The following is a 17,169-nucleotide window of genomic DNA, read 5'->3' as shown; positions in this document are numbered from 1 at the left end:
CCTACAAATGTTCGTTATTCATTCAATTTTGTTCGAATCATATTCCATTATCAAAGTTGCCCCAAAACAGAAAACCAACTTTCGATTATATGAAAAATTATATATCCATTCAAAATGAATCTTTTGCCAATTTATCGACTGTAATCGATAGCTAGGATGCCAGTACTTGTTTTAAAAATATAAATTATAAATCTTTGAAACAGCATGCAAAAATATTCAAGTTTTCTTCGAAAAAACTATCAAAGTTACCCCATTTTACGGTATTATTATATATTACTTATTTGAAAAGAAACAAAAACTCGATTTTCTGGAACGTCTTAGAACACTCTTATTTTTATGCCGACACTTACAGTGGCGAACCATCCTAGGTTTGTTGAATAAAGTGAACTTTTCGCAAGTCTACACTTGAAGTGTCGAACCATTCAAAGTTTTTTTAATTACAAAAATAAAGGTAAAAAGAAAAGGGTGTTCAACAATCCACTTTCAGCTTTACTCGTTTGCTCGGCTATATAAGAGCACTCAGAGAAAATAGGCACGCGACCTTAGAGGGAAAACAACTGAAGACTGCTCGGGCTTTCTTGACGCACTGCCCAGGAGCAAGCGTCAAGGTCGAAGGATCAAAAAGAACTAATCGAAAGCGGCACTTTTTCACTTTACTCGACCGACGCGCGACATGGTTGATCCTGCCCTTATCGCCGCCCCCACAGGAGCAGATTTTTAACACTCTTAGTTAAAACGCCAAAAATTCATATTTTTCATTTTAACGTTAGAGTATCAAATTTTTCATAATTTCAACAAGTTTTCGCTGTGGATACTACAAGCAAGATGTATTTCATCGTATATAGTAATAAGTAATAAGATTTCATGCAAATTGTTTTTTTTTTATTGTGTTTCAGTCGAAACCCAAATGTACGGTGAATGGACCCTTCTTAATATGTATATATTACCGTGCAATAGTATAAAAGGCATGACATTATTGGGTAATGTTAGACTCATTGTTATGTCGTGATTTAACTACTTCATCTTCAGTTGTTAAGCGAATATGGTATGGTTTGGACAATACAGTCAAACCCACTATAACGATTTCAATGAAAAATTAATGATTTAGCCATATATTAAACTTTCCATTGCTTTTATTGTTAATAACGATTTGAATACTCTTAAAAATGAATGCGCACACTACTATCAACATAGCTATTCCACCAACAACGTTTCTTCAAGATATAAAATTAAATCATGACGAAAACTATACGCACAGTGAATGGTGCACTAGTGTGCACGGTAAATGGTGACATAGAACGATACGAGGCGACCTTAACATGATATTTGTTAACATAATTTTTGAGTATTTTTTGTTATGCATCACTAGTTTTAGATTTTCCCTGATTTATGATATAAATGTACGCTTCGTAGGGGTATTCTCGTACGCTTTAAATTATTTGGAAAAGTTATACAATTTTTTGAAGTCCAGATTCTTAAATGCACGGTGAATGGTAGCTTGACGGTACATATCTATCCTCCAGAACGATAAACGATCAGTAGTTTTTAAGCCCCATGTCACAGAGTTGCAATATTTTCATTATTCCTGCAGATATATCGTAAAATAATCCGGCAAAAATGGCATTACCGTAATATCGGGTGAAATTGATCATATTTTACGGTTTTTCTTGTCTATTTTCTATAATGTTGACAATGCCAAACAACTGAATGCAGGAAAACAAGTACGAAGGGGAGCCTCATCCACTCATGTACCGAAACTTTGTAACAATTGTAATTTTAGTGTTAACAAATATCTCTAAAATAAAAATCAGGGGATCTCATATCGGGGTGAAATTGATCACTTGTCAATGTTACTATATTGTTAGTTCTAAAAACAACTCTACATGATAAATTTGAGCTCCCTGAATCCGAATATACTTGTCAAATTCTTAACAATGCAATATTTATATAAATAATTAATATTTAAATTTCAATAATTTCGCCGAAAACGCCTAAATGTATGCAATTTCCTAAGGAATTCAATTACCGTTTTGATTCATATTACGGACACTTAAGGCCTCAGTGGAGTTTAACTGATCTAGAGGCGTATAAAATAAATCAGTTTGTATGATTCCTCCGTATTATCGAGCCTTGAAAACACTTAGCTTTCGAATTGTGGGCGAAGATTTTTTTTTCGCAACGTGAATAATTTTAAATAAATACAAATGTGTGGACTTTCCATGATTCTTATTCCGGACGCTTCCTTACTTTTGCTTTGAACTCCGGACACTTTGATTCAAATTCCGGACAGCTCATGAAAACCATAAATCGAGAAGTCAAATCATCAATTGAAATCGTTAAATCACTAAACAAACGTGTAATGCTATTGAGCAATGTTAATTTTTATAGATACCGATGAAAAATGCTTATTAATACGAGCTACAAAAGTGCGAACTTTTGAACAACAGAAATTGAAACATTTCGTGTGAAATGTTTCCCATACAAAGAAGAGTGTCCGGAATTAAAAGCTGCCCGTAATATGAATCAAAACGGTATATCTAACAGAAATTCGATTATTTCAACCATATGAGCTAATTGGTACGAGTTTTGGTGATTAAACCTGGTTTGGCGATATATCTCAAGCATCCTCACAAACTTTCAGGTTTATACCATGTTCAAATCCTTGTTTAGAACTAGAAGTTCATGGATGTTTGTCAATACTGCACCGTCCATGATTTTGAAATTTTACATTATTTTCGTAGTAATAAACATTCTTTAACGCAAAAAACTTGACAATACACAATTCGACAATAGTTACGACAAACAACGTTCATTTACTGCAGGTTATATTGATATTTGTGCTCCATTACGAATAAATAAAATCGTGGGATACGATGATCAATTTCACCCTTCTGATCAATTACACCCGATTTTACGGTACTTTACGTTATTTTGTCATACTACGACAGTAAAAGTGTGGTTCTAAAATGACACAAAGTAAGCATTTCTGCGAGAATTGGCGTAGTAATCCCGTTATTGAATTGGTGAACGTTTTCCCATAGCAAATTCTGAAGAAAGAATAGCATACAATGCGAGTGTATAAATTTTTTACCGAACTAACCTGTGATCTTATACGACTTAACTTATGACAACAAATGTTGATTTGACAGCTGCTGCGGATTGATTCGACTTTGTTTATACGAGTGTAAGGGACGAAACAAAATGTACAAATGAACTCAGAAAAAAGCGTTTTATGCGAGGTAACTCATCAATCTGACGATTTTATCCACCGTGTTTTGCGGGTTCGATGTAATTTGTATGAATAAACGAGTTATTACGTGAACCTTCATGCGACTTCTGGTTGTCTGGGTTGGAGACCTGCTTAGTTTAGAATATGGTTCATGATAGAAATGTTTCCAAAGTTGTTCCTGGCTTCCATAGTCTCAAGTTATAGAGAACCCACGGATATTTGATGATTTACAGAATAACGTATTTTAAAATGCAAAAATACGATATTCCGTTGAAAATTGCTATCCCACAAGGTTGAAATGATCGCTACATATAACAATATACCTGTATGCTGCTATTTCTTTAACGGGACCAACGAAAAAATCGAAAGCACGGGTCCAAACAAGGATCCAAGAGGGATCCATAGACATAAATAAATAGCACTGAAAACTTCTGTCTTTGTAGCACGGAAAAGAACTCTTTTTATCACTGAAAAGTACTGTTTCATTGTTTCGAAAACTTCGGAGAGTGAAAAAAAATGTCTACGCACAGCACGAGGGTACAATGCACAATTAGTTACAAGTGTAATTAGATGAGTGGTCAAATGGACATGCCGTAATGTGAACTTTTAATTGGCAAAACTTGAATTTTCATGGATGGACCATCATTCCGATAAAACAAAAATTGCGTTTACTAATAGCAAGCTGATTGAACGTTATTTAGAAGCCTCGGCAGGATTTTTATCCGATTTTGAAATGGAAACAATCTAATGGAAAAATTCCAATGTGATACATTTTTAAATATTTCAACATAAAATGATGAGCTACTCTGTTAAAGTTTCTTGATTAGGATGTAGAAATGTCTTCATCGCCAGAGGATTTCATATCCTTGAAATTTTAATAATAGTTCTTTTAGTTTTTTTTTTTTTGCATATTAGTTCTCCAAGAATGAAAACAAAACTTTCTCATGATTGAGAATGCTTAACTTCTCTTGACTTACTTGTTTTTCAATTGAGTAACCCGAGTAATCAAATGGCACTTCAATTCGTTCTGCGTGCTATTATCGAACTATTGTACAGCTGACTTATTTGCCGTAAAATAGTCCCATAAACCCATAACGGGCTAGCTCTTTCAAATTTGAAAGTGGATCTGATAGGATTGAGAATCGCTCTGGAAATTTATAATGTATCAGGGACATGTTCATTATTATAGGCAGCGCCTGTGTGAGTAACCAGTTGGTAACAAAGCTGATTAGGGTCGGTTTTCATTTTATTTTCCAGGGTTAAAAAAGTTTCAGCAATAACAGCTACATGTATGTCACTAGTTTTTTTTTAATTTCAATAAATAATAAAGACCTATTAAATCCATAAAACGGAACTGCTTCCAAACACATTACTTTTTATATGGTCAGCGTTAAGTCAGAGTGGACCAAGTGACATTTTTCAAAATTTTGGTTCAATATTTCTACACATCTTTGTGTTACTTTCAAACAATATAACTTGAAGTGATAATCATGAAAAATCATAATCCAAACTTATGATAGAAAGATTTGTTGATGGACTAAGTGTACTTGGTCCACTTTGACTGAACTAAAGACCACCGTTCAGTGGTTTGGTTCATTCTAATTGAACAATTTCTAGGAAAATAACAATCATGTAATGCTCGCATGGTCAAACTGGGAGCATATCTCAAAGATAAACAGATTATCAAGATCCTTCGACACCAGTATCGTTAATTCTTCAATAATCCATATCGTTAATCCCGAAATCATTGAAAATTAAGGTTTTGCAGGGTCGGGCATTGAAGACCAGAAATATTCAAATATGTATTCAGTCAGAGTGAACCAAGTGAAAATTTTTAGAACCGACCAAAATATACTGGTCCAATGCGCGGGTTCTGGGACATTCCATACATACACCATAGAACTGCCATAAACTTCTATCGGACTCTGAAATTGACTCAAAAATGCAATTATCAATCAGTGCACTAGTGTTGAACTTTTGTCCTAGAAGCGCTTGAACCAGTTCATTCATTTATCAGACTATAGATTTGCGACAAGTTCCTCTCAATGCTTACTAGAAGAGTTTGCAGAGACACGTTGCTCCCACTAACCAAATTCTAACAATGTTTTAGCGTTATCACAATAACACAGAGAAGCCATTTGTTGCCGAATAATGGGCATTATTCCTCTATTATGCTTTTTTATGGCATCTGTCTGTGCCTGCCACACCACACAACTATGGAGGCAGTCACCGTGATGATACTATGTGTTCTCTCTGTCTCAATGGTGCCCCAGTACCAAGCTCAGCAAATGCTCTACACACTTCCAATTCTATTCGCTTGCTAGGAATGGCCGGGCCGGAGTGGAAAAGCGTGGCCGTGGTAGAGGTATGACAAATCTTCTTTATGCCTAAAACTTTTCCAGTTCGTGTGAATGAGACCTAGCGTTGCGTGGGCTGCTGTGCCGAGGATTGCAGCAGTAGAAGGTGCAAACGAGGAATGTTTACCATGCTTGCCGCTGAAAAAGAGCATACAGGCGATACCGTTCCTCCACTTCGGAGCTTCAGTTAAGTTTCCAACGTCGTGTGATTGGAGAGGGCCTGCTCGGCTTTTATGATTGTGGTTTTGTGCCGAGGTGAGAATGGAGCACAATTATGAGGACAAATTTGAACAGCTTAGCATTGTTTTATGATTGGTGGTAGATGACTCGTTTGCAGGGTGAAGCATAATTGATGCCCCTCTGTTATCTGCTGAGGTACACTCATGTAGTAATTGTGTGGGCCGGTTGTGGAACAAAAATGCCTTTCGTTTTGCCTCAATAACAATGTTGTGCTTAGAATTTTTGAATTTTTCAATTTTAATTTTTTTTTCTGCCTTTTCCATTTTCTGTGATTGATATGTTTGTGTTTTGTTTTCTTGTTGTGGTACTTACTCTTTTCTGAAACAATAGAAACACCAAATAATATGCACAGATTACAAATTTCTTCAATTAAAGCGATAAAACTTGTTTTTGACACACATATTTTTTTCCTACTACTGTTCGGTGTTAAGTAAAAAATGAAATAGTAAGTGCAAATAACTTTCACTAACGGTACAATAATTTTGAAGCATATTTTCGAGCTACAAACGTAACATTTGATGGATGGAAATGAAGGTATTTTAAAAGAAGGACTTTGGATTTTCCGGATTAAGTTCGTCACAATTCTTATTTGTTGAATAATATTTGAATTATAAGGGGAAACGGATTCACAAATTGAAAGACAAACGTTCGTTCAAACTAAAAGACTTCTGTCATGTTTAAACGATTTCTTGGGCTGCTGTTCATTCCTAGCCTAACGGTGGCACTGTTAACTGTTGATTATATAGTACTTCTCACGATCGTCTTTTGTTTTTATGTGTTTAATTTTCATTTTGATTGACTTTCCCATTTTATTTGATTCTTTTTGTTTTTTCACTTTATAATTGATATCTTATACGTGTTATTTTAGAGTTTATTTCAATTCTTACAATATTATTAAATTATTTTATGTTTTGGATCCTTGGTTATTTTTTTTATTTTAAATGCACTACAGATTTGTATTTTTCATGTTTTTATTCTAATGACCAGAAGAGATATTTTTTCCAAAACACAATTTTCCAATCATCAATTCAAACATAATATCGTCAAGCATGCCTAATCTGGTACATTTCTCTAACAAACGGTATCCTTCTCCAATTTGTTCCCCATTGAAAAGCTATTTCGTTGCGTATGAAATAATACATCCTTATTGGGTTCACAATCAAAACATGACGGCGGCAAAAGGATTTCCTCGCATGGCGTTCACCGTATATTATCGAAAACCCATCATCGTTCACGCAACGGCTCGTGGTAAGAATAAGAGAGCGCAACCCTTGTGTGTGTCATCGCGTGAAAGGCATATCGCGCGTCAATTGAGGCGTATTTTAAGCCAATTTCGATAACGACGGCTTCGAACATCTCTACAACGCCGTTGATGGCGGGTGGAAATTGTTATAGAGAACGGGTTTATTATTCCAAACCACGCCACACTCGATTGGATTTGATCTCCGACGTCGCAAACGTACTTTTACGTGCCATCAAACGTGGTGAAAGACGTCGCGTTTTCGTGAACCTTGTCGTTGCAGGAATACAATACGAGGAAAGGTAGGTACGGTGTCTACGATGGCAATTCGATTTGGGCTTTGCTCAGACGATGTTTTGTCGTGTTTGGTAAAGTGTCGCTAGGTAGGAAAATAAGGGACGAATGTGAATTCCCTTTGGCAGACAACTTTTGAAAATGAATTTTAGGCTGACTAATAGACGTAGTTTCCGTTGCAGTTATGCGGCAAATTAATTGTAGCAATAAACATTTAAAACATGTGATATATAACAAATAGCTAGATTTAACTCGAACAATTATAATTTAGATTAGCTTCTGTCTCGAGGAAAACCGCCAATCACTATTCTTATCGAAGAATTCACTTGCATTGCTCTCTATTCACATCGACAACCAGCGGGCAAGAATCGGCTGCTATTGTTATTGCGACGAAAGGGCGACATCACGACGATCTGCTGCTAGTGTCGCGTATAAATAGAATTGCCAACACACATGGTTGTAGCCAGAGGGTGGAAAGGAGCCATTACCCCCTCTACCCCTACGTAAAATATATACACGGTGCACAGAGGTTCCCCCATAGGTCATAACTCCAAAAATTCAACTTCAACGAAATCGTGATATTTCTCCAGGGTATTATTTTCAATACTTATAGAACAAGATTCTATAATTGTTTTTGCTGAATTCCTATTTGTTTCGTTTCGATATGGATCATTTAAGCGAGATGAGTTGAGTGGAGAGGGACCCAGATAGCCGTAGCGGTAAACGCGCAGTTATTCAGCATGGTCATGCTGAGGGTCGTGGGTTCGAATCCCGCTGGTCGAGGATCTTTTCGTAATGGAAATTTTCTCGATTCCCAGAGCATAGAGTATCATCGTACCTGCCACACGATATACACATGCAAAAATGGTCAATCGGCTAAGAAAGCTCTCAGTTAATAACTGTGGAAGTGGTCATAAGAACATTAATCTGAAAGGCTTTGTCCCAGTTGGGACGTAACGCCAGAAAGAAGAAGAAGAAGAAGAAGAAGAAGAAGAAGAAGAAGAAGAAGAAGAAGAAGAGTTGAGTGGAGATATAAATCATAAAAACCTAAATATTTTCAACACTTTCATTTCGCTGTCAGAAATGTTAACGATACTTTACCAGTACGCTATCAATGGTACTAGTTTTCAATAAGGTTTTAGTCCATCTTACGAAAAATAAAATTAAAATTTGCATAAGGGATGATTCATATGATTTTTAATATTCCCCAAACGTGCATTTTTATTATTTGTAAACAAAATTTTGCCTTAGTAAGAAATTTATTGGTGCTCAACAGTTTTGAGAAGTTTTTTTTTTTAATTTGTCGCTTTTGAGGTTTCATGAAAAATCTCACTTTTATGTAGATGTATACTATTTTGAAAACTTACATTCATGTTCATCATATGAATTGTTATTGGAAAACTCAAGAAAACATGAGTAGAATTGATTGTCTTGATTTATTCTTATTGTTAATTATTGGAAATTAATTTGGCTCCCTTGAAGGGTGAGAACGGGCCAAATTTCATACGTTTCGTACTGAATGGAAAATAAAAGATTTTCAAATATTTTTCAAGCATTATCAAATGCGTTACTATGAAGGTGTTCTCATACAAAGACGAAGATTTGAATTCTTTTTACGAAAGTTTTTTTTAATCAACCAGGATACACATAGTTTTGGCTCAATGATGGTATCTAAAATTGCTTCTAAAATTATTACCCCGAATCCCATTACCCCGAATGTCATTAACTCTGGCGTTCGGGTTACTCCGAATTCCAAAACCTTGAACGACCCATCACCCCGAATTCCAATATCATGGGAATATATCATCAATAACGTCATGTTAAGATAATTGTAAATTCGGGAAAATACAGTGTTGTAAAAAAACTTCTTGGTTTTTCATACAAAATGGTCCAACTTTGGTGGCTCATATTTCAGTTATTTGTAGACCGATTTGGATAAAATTTTTACAGCACGTCAGATATAACTATTATAACATATATTTTTGAGAGATTTTTCCAATCACGAGGTCAAAAGTAATAATGGTTTGACTAAAGTGAAATTTTTGAGGAAATATTATGAACGATTTTTCTGAAAATAGGAAAGCCCTACACATATAATGTCTTCAGCAAACTTGTTCATATTTCCTAAATTTACAACTTTGCATAATAATAGGAATGGTGTTCCCTTAGTGGACGGTCCCCTATAGTCGCACTAGTGGTTTTTTACGGCCGTTTCGCTGGTAATCGTAGCAAAATAATTTTTGACATGAAGATCAGCAGCTATTTATCTAAGTACCATTGATACACAGTTCGATTTTGTTCAAAAAATGATCGAAATAAATAGTTTTGCTTAAAATTTTAGCTCCCTTGCACCTATAGTTAACCTATTGTTCCTATAGTAGCACTACTAAGAAAAACAATTTTGTTATCAAACAAAATAGTTGATAAATTAGGAACTTTTTTACATCAATCGAAAGCTTTTGATCCACACTTCAAAGGAAAAATATAAAAGTTTTGTAAAAATATGACATGTGTTTTGCCTATTCCGTGAGGCTAGTGCTACTATAGGAACAGAAATTAGGAATAGTGCTACTATAAGCACATGTGATCCTATAGTGGCATAAGCGATAATAAATACAATAACATGAGTTTTCGTATGTTTCATAATTTTTCCACAAAGCCAAGATAAAAAGCTTCCAGATGATCTGAAAATAATTCCGCAGGCTTTATTTTTCGATTTTATACGAATATTTGTTCTTAACTATGCGGCTATTAGTACATCGACCCTATATCTTCAACTTTTTAAGTTAGCTAAATTATAAAAAATGTGAAAAACTTCGCTTTAGTCAAATTATTATTACTGTTGAACTCGTGATTGGAAAAATCTCTCAAACATATGTGTTAAAATTCATGTTATGTCTGACATCCTGTGAAAGTTTCAATCAAATTAGTCCACAAATAACTGAGATATGAGCCTCCAAAGTTGACCATTTTGTATGGAAAATCGAAAAAGTTGCAAATGTTGTGTCCAATACTGTAGCATTCGGGGTGATGGAATTCGGGGTAATGGTACATTCGTGGTAATGAAATTCGGGGTGATGGCATTCGGGGAAATGGCATTTGTGGTAATCGAGGGATTATATATAAAGCCTGTCCACGTTAAATTTCGGACACCCAAATAATGGCAGCAAAAAAAAGTTACTCATAATTCAACAAAAACAATTGTTTATTTCAGAATAAAAGAGTTATATCTACAAAATAAACAGTTGACAAGGATGTTAATCCTTCTTTCTGTAAAATTCTCGAACTTTCTGTGGTACACCCGCCATCAGTGTCCGAAATTTATCGTGGACAGGCTTTAAGGCTCCTACAGTGGTTCCTATATGGATTTCTTCATTGGATACACTACGGTTTCATTAGTGGTTTTTTTTCCAAAAGTCTCAGCAAAAAAAATTCTTAAAAGTTCTGATGGGGAATGTTTACAAGCTTCTTAAAACTATTACAAAAAATATTTTAAAATTTGAAATTTTTATTTTCAAAACCAAAATAAACTGTTAAAGATGTTTTCAGCAGAGATGACACATTTCGCGTCAACTCGAACAGATGTTGCCAGCACCCTCTCAGATTTAAATGAAATTTTCTGTATAAATTTATCTTTTGGAAAGGGCCAAACTTTTTCACCCGATTTTTTTCCCAAAATAATGTTATCGGATATTGGCAACTTCCTCAAAAAAAAAAAAAAAAATAGATAATTTGAAGACAATTGCCTAAATTTTTGAATAAAAATACTGAAAAAATGCTATTTGAGGTCTACACTGAAAAAAAAAAGATTTTCAAAATTTAAAATCTCAGGATAAGTAATTGTGTATATTATCAACTATTCATACATCGTCAGATGGGCGCTTTTAAGTAAAACATTATATTCGAAATTTAAAGAAGATTAAAATAATACCATTTTTTTATTTGAATGTTTTTTTTTTCTCAAGATAATTATGTTAACTATTAACCGTCCATATATCACGAGATTGGAACTTTTGGGGAAAAAAGATTTTTTCTTACAAAAACTTTTTCTTGTCTTAATTTTTTTTCAGCGTGTAATTTTAAAACGAAATATTTCAATGAACTTCAATAATGGAATAAATTTTATCTTATCAGTTTATTTCAATTTATCAAGAGTTCTATATAAAAAGGATGCGTTTCTCGGCGCATTCAACACGGATTTGGAAGCGCTCTAAAAAGCACTTTTAAATAAATATGAGACCTTATCGAAAATATTATTCTCATATTGTTTTACATAGTACCAAGTGAAAATGTGATAACGTGTGAGAGAAAAACATGATTTTTTATTGTATTATATTTCTTCAATCGGTATCGGTGATATATCGGATATATCATTACTATAATTGAATACTTTTTTGTATGAAAAATAGGCATTCCCGAAAAAAAGTGTAATTTTTGTAACTATTAGTATCTTTTTTTTAATTTTATTGCAATTCTTAGGAAATCCTTGAATCGATTTTTGAAGAATTTTGTGAAGATTTTTGTTTGCAAATGTTATGCATGTTATGCATTTTTTTCATGAAATACAAAGATGAACAACATTCTGTAGGACAGTCCAAAGAGTTCCACACTAATTTCAACAATTAATCCTGAGAAATTCCTGACGTGTTCTTGGAGGAATCCTTTATTTGCAGGATGATGCTGGTTTCAGTTTTATTTCACCGAATAATTTCTCAGACATTTTGCAACACGTCCAAATGCGTGAACTGAACCCTAGTCCAGAAATAATAGGAAGGGTTTACGTCCTTCATAGTGTTACATAAAACAATGCGGAAAGTGTTGCTAACTGTCATTTTTGTTTTATTTTTTGAGAGATTGCTGAATAGTGTCTTTAAGGTCAATCGACTCCCTCACCCCTTGATGAAAATCCTAGCTACCCCCACTAACAACACACTCACAGAATGGGAAAATCTAATATAGATGTCACCCGGGGCTGCAAATAAAAGATTATTTCGAAAATATTGATGTTTTTCCTACACATAGAGGGCTATTGACTCGCTCTCAATGGAGCTGATCGAAACATGAATCGCGAAATGCGATCTGAGCTGAGCTGTTGTAGCTTGCCAATTGATGGGGAAAGAGGGTGGAGGTTATTGTTGATTTGAGGAAGTGCTTGTTGATGTGCTGAAGACATAGCAGAGAAGTTGTTCCGTTGTGGATGAATGGAACTGATGATTGTTTCTTGGTGAAGTGGCTCAGCATGTCGGCATGCTCAGTGCCAGTGGTCAAGGATAAATGTCAATAATAATCACTTTTTTAATTTAGAGGACAACCATCATCGTTCTACAAATGTTTAAAACCAGTTTTTTTTTGTTCAAAATCAAAGCAATGTTCATGGAAATGTATCATGGCGTTACATTTGATACCTGTAATGCAGAGATAGATTTTTTTGAGGATTTCTTTAAATTTGAACGAAAAAACTAGTTTTTTATTTTTGATGATTGCTGATGATTTTTTTTTTTGTTTATTAGTATCTTTCCCAACATTAAATTCATTAGACAACACTATCATCCTAATTTGATAGAACAAAGTAAAGCTTTTATTAACATTTGATTAACAACATATTACATTTCATTTGCCGTAGCAGTTCAGAATTTTTACAGATGAGTTGATTTCACCTGCTTATAACCTTCAGACTCATTTTCATTTTTTTTTTTGAATCCACTGCAGAGCTTTCTTCCTGGTATTACACAGCTAGTTGTTACATTTGGCTTGAATGCCTTCAATGTGATTTTTAAAAGTTAAATTTTCATCTAGCATGAGCCCTAGATACTTAATTTCATCTGACCAATTTATTGGAATCGTGACAACATGTCTACTTGAAGGTTTCAAATAAAGAGCTGGATTATGTGGGAATATTATTAGTTGAGTTTTGGAAACCTTAGGAGTAATCTTCCATTTTTGCAAGTATGAAAAAAACTCTTCTGCAATCTACTACAGGTGACACGCTGGCTTCGCCCTTTGGCGAAAAGTCCTGTGTCATCCGGAAACAAAGATTTCTGACATCTCTGCGGTAACTCAGGTAAGTCAGATGTGAAAATATTGTATAATATTGGTCCCAAAATGCTGCCTTGATGAACACCAGCTCTTACAGCAAGTCTTTCAGACCGGGAGTTCTGATAATTAACCTGAAGTGTACGATTTGACTAATAACTTTGGATTGTTCTAACAGTGTTTGTTAGAAAATTGAAGTTTTTTAATTTTACAATCAATCCTTCATGCCAAACACTGTCGAATGCTTTTTCTATGTCTAGAAGACCAAGACCAGTAGAATAGCCTTCAGATTTGTTGGATCGTATCAAATTTGTTACACGTAAAGGTTGATGGGTGATTGAATTTTCGTATTGGGATCCGAACTTTTCATTGACAAAAATTGAATTTTCAATGATGTGGATCATCAATTTTGTGCTTCTTCTTTTCAAGATGTTTGAGAAAAAGATTGCGATCTTTTAGAGTATCCGGCAAAACGCGTCAGTCTCCTTTCTTTGCGATTTGAAAGGAAACCTTGATTCCTCTAATGTAGTTCAAGATCTCCTGCCTAAAACCCCCAAATTCGGAACAACTGAACACAATAGGCGGTACTCTTTGCTTCCTCACTTGAATCAAAAAGCCTGGGCTAGAGACTGCTTCCATTTGGTGTCTACAGCATCGAACTGATTGCTCATTTCGAGGCAATAATCAACATTATCTACTTCAACCCGGGAAGAAAGCGCGCATTCCGGAGAAACGTCCTTTCTTCCATTCTTGCCACGTTTAGTTACAGTTTAAACCCCGCCATTTTTGGAAGGAAGTTGTGAATTCAGATATTTATCCTTCCTTTTGTTTGTAGTTACAACCATGTTTAATGAATAAACGAAAGAACAAGAGACTTTCGAGATGTTTTTTTTTTCCAAGACGGTGTCCAAGGAGGATTACCACCGCTAGCTTTCGTTAACGGGTCCAACGAAAAATCGGAGGCACGGGTCCAAACAAGGATCGTAAAAGGATCAAAAGTAGAAAAAATAGTACTGAAAAGTACTGTTTTATTAGCACTGAAGAACCGTTTTTTTTTAAATTTTAGCACTGAGAAGTACTGTTTCATTGCTTTAGGAAGTTTTTAAAAACTTCCAAGAGCAGAGAGAATTCGTGACGCCACAGCACGAAAGTACGATGCGCACTGATACCCATAAAGTTTTTATGAACTCCTTTTTTCTCAAAGTGGCAAATTGATTGTTAATATCAATGAAGATTTTGAACTTTTTTTTATCGTTAATTGATTATCCCATATTTTTTTTTAATATCCCATAATATTATTTTTCATAATTACCACAATTGTAGCAATACTGAACAAATTAATTTATACCATAAAATATCATATAAGCTGAGTTTAACACCTCAGCTGTTATACAGCTTGTTCACAGTCACGTTGCTACTCACCGCCAGATGGCTATCCTTGGTATAATGTATAAAACTTTTTTTTCGTATATGATGTGGATCTTATGTTATCATGTTAGCGCCCACAGTAGTTTCACATGCTCCCCGATAGGAGGATTTCACATCCCTGGTCAAATGTATTCGTTAATACAAAAGGATTGATTTCGTAATAAAATAATGCGGTCCCGTTAGTTGAGAGTAATCCTACAGTTTTATTTCAGTTGCATTCAATGTTCGTTTCCATTACCCTTTATCATGATAATACAGTTAATTTGCGTTAGTTTTTCCCACCATCTTTCGGATGATGAAAATATGTTTTGAAATAATTTAACAATCTTCCAGTAGAACTTCACAATTAAATATTATATGTCGTATCTTTCTTGAAATCATTCCAAGAACTCGAGTATTCTGCTGCATATCCTATCTTTTATGTTTTAGTACGTACAATATGTTTCGTTAAAACCATTTCAACCGACGCTTGCTCTTTCGGAGAATTTCAACTTAAACTAAAACACATTTGCTAGAGTTTCAATCGTTGAAAGATGCCTTAATATCTAGGTTTATGTTTCTTCATGGGAGTGCAATAATTTATTTCGTATTTTAACTGTACAGCCAGAGTGGATCGTCTTCTATCCGTAGAGCTCTTACCTACATCACTGTGCCTTGTTGTACACAAGTTCTTATCCTATGTTGAAGCATAACTGGTCTAAAAGTGTAGCATAATCTAAAATGTTCGTGTCCTCGCTCAATGGGATGATGTTTGTGTCTGTGTGGTGAATTGTGGATCATTATGTTGCTTGGGGGAATCGTTATACCTGCTATGTGCCTACCGGTGAGTTAAAAAACAAGCCGAACAGGAGAAAAATGTCGGCTCGTTTCCAATGCAGTAGGATTTAATTAGAGAAAGCAACCTGAACAAGGATTGCTCGAAAAATCATAACATATAATACTTTTTAACGGCAATGTACGTTTATATAACCTCGTTGATCCATATCGTTCAGCGCTATGCAATCTCACAATGCAGCATTTCAGTAATCTCTTTCATCCATCACTTCCGAGTTTGGTCAAAATATGACCGTCAAAGGGCGTCGATAGTCTCCGGTTCCTCCACCTCCGGCACCGGAACCCCCAACTCCTCCACCTCCTTGCCCTGCACTGGAATACTGGTACAACCCGGCGGAACTTCCTCCGCCTCCGAGCAGATTTGCACTGTTGACCCCGTAGCTGTTGCTGTGCAACGGTGAACTGTCCACCTGTTCCCCAAGTTGGGGTTTGATGTCTACATTGACGTCGTTCAACTGCGGCGTTGGTTCCCGATCGTCACCGTTTAGCTGGTGCTGATGGTGTAGTTGGTGCTGCTGTTGATGGGATTGCTGCTGCGATTGGGAATGCGCCTGCTGTTGCTGCTGTTGTTGCTGCGTGGAGCCGTAGATTTTGGAAATGTCGAATGCATAGTTGGCGGCTGCCGTTGCACGATCTTGGTACATTTTCGAATCGAAGTACGCCTTGGTCAGCACGGTCGTCGGATCCAGGTAGGCGCTGTATGGGTTGGTTTGTGACTTTGTCGAATCGTACAGAGCTCCGGCAGCGGCTGTGTTTAGGTAGGCGCTTCTATCCAGGGCGAACTTGGAGACGTCCATCTGGCTGCCGATGGAGGACTGCAATGGGAATAGAGATTGGGGAAATGTGTTAAAATTATTTGGGATATTTTACATTTTCGTAGATTTGGTTTTAGGCCACGCGATTGATTTGGGTCTAAGGAATCACTTTGAAAAAGTATTGAAATATAAACTACTTAAATGATTAAAATCTATCATTCTCTGTATACCATCTTACTTTCAGTTACAAAAAGTCGAGCTGTGTGTCATTTTCACACATGCTGTAACATCGATTTGGTGCTGATTTATGCTTGATTTTTTCATATTTCATGACATGATATGATCGTGAAAAATCATATCACACATGAAAATAGCAAAAGAAATTAACAGAATTGAGTTGAAAATACACACATGATGTGATGGTCCAGAAAATCTCGATAAATCGTACTCAATTTTGTGTATCTTCGTTGAGGCGTGTAAGAAAGTGTACTCGTTGTGGTGGTCTGTGTTTAGACAGATCTGGACCGCAGGTCATAGACAATTTTATTTTTAAAACACTGTGATTATTTTAATAGAGTTTAATCAATTAAATATATTGAAATATTTCGACATTCTGATACAAACTGTTCCAAATTCTAATATAAGATATGTGGCCATCAAATTGTACCCCGCGAACTGTTTTAGAAACCCTTGTACTGTAGGCCACATGTTGTGATTCTATTGAAAATAGCGAATCGGCACTTTTTATTCACTTTTAGA

General features: G+C 35.4%; 1 protein-coding gene across 3 annotated transcripts in view; it reads right to left on the bottom strand.

Moving 5' to 3' along the window:
- Positions 1-15,004: 15,004 nt before the first annotated feature.
- LOC110678644 (SOX domain-containing protein dichaete) overlaps positions 15,005-17,169 on the bottom strand; it is a 243,563-nt gene continuing 241,398 nt past the window's right edge. For all 3 annotated transcript variants that reach the window (XM_021851781.1, XM_021851779.1, XM_021851780.1), the window contains exon 6: positions 15,005-16,470. In XM_021851781.1, the coding sequence (XP_021707473.1) occupies positions 15,877-16,470 (594 nt within the window). In that variant the 3' untranslated portion in view covers positions 15,005-15,876. The remainder of the gene's footprint in view (positions 16,471-17,169) is intronic.

Source organism: Aedes aegypti, chromosome 3 (assembly GCF_002204515.2).
Source record: "Aedes aegypti strain LVP_AGWG chromosome 3, AaegL5.0 Primary Assembly, whole genome shotgun sequence".
Taxonomy (NCBI): Eukaryota; Metazoa; Arthropoda; class Insecta; order Diptera; family Culicidae; genus Aedes; species Aedes aegypti.
The sequence above is the reverse complement of the archived record's forward strand: the minus strand, read 5'-3'. Positions and strand labels throughout refer to the sequence as shown.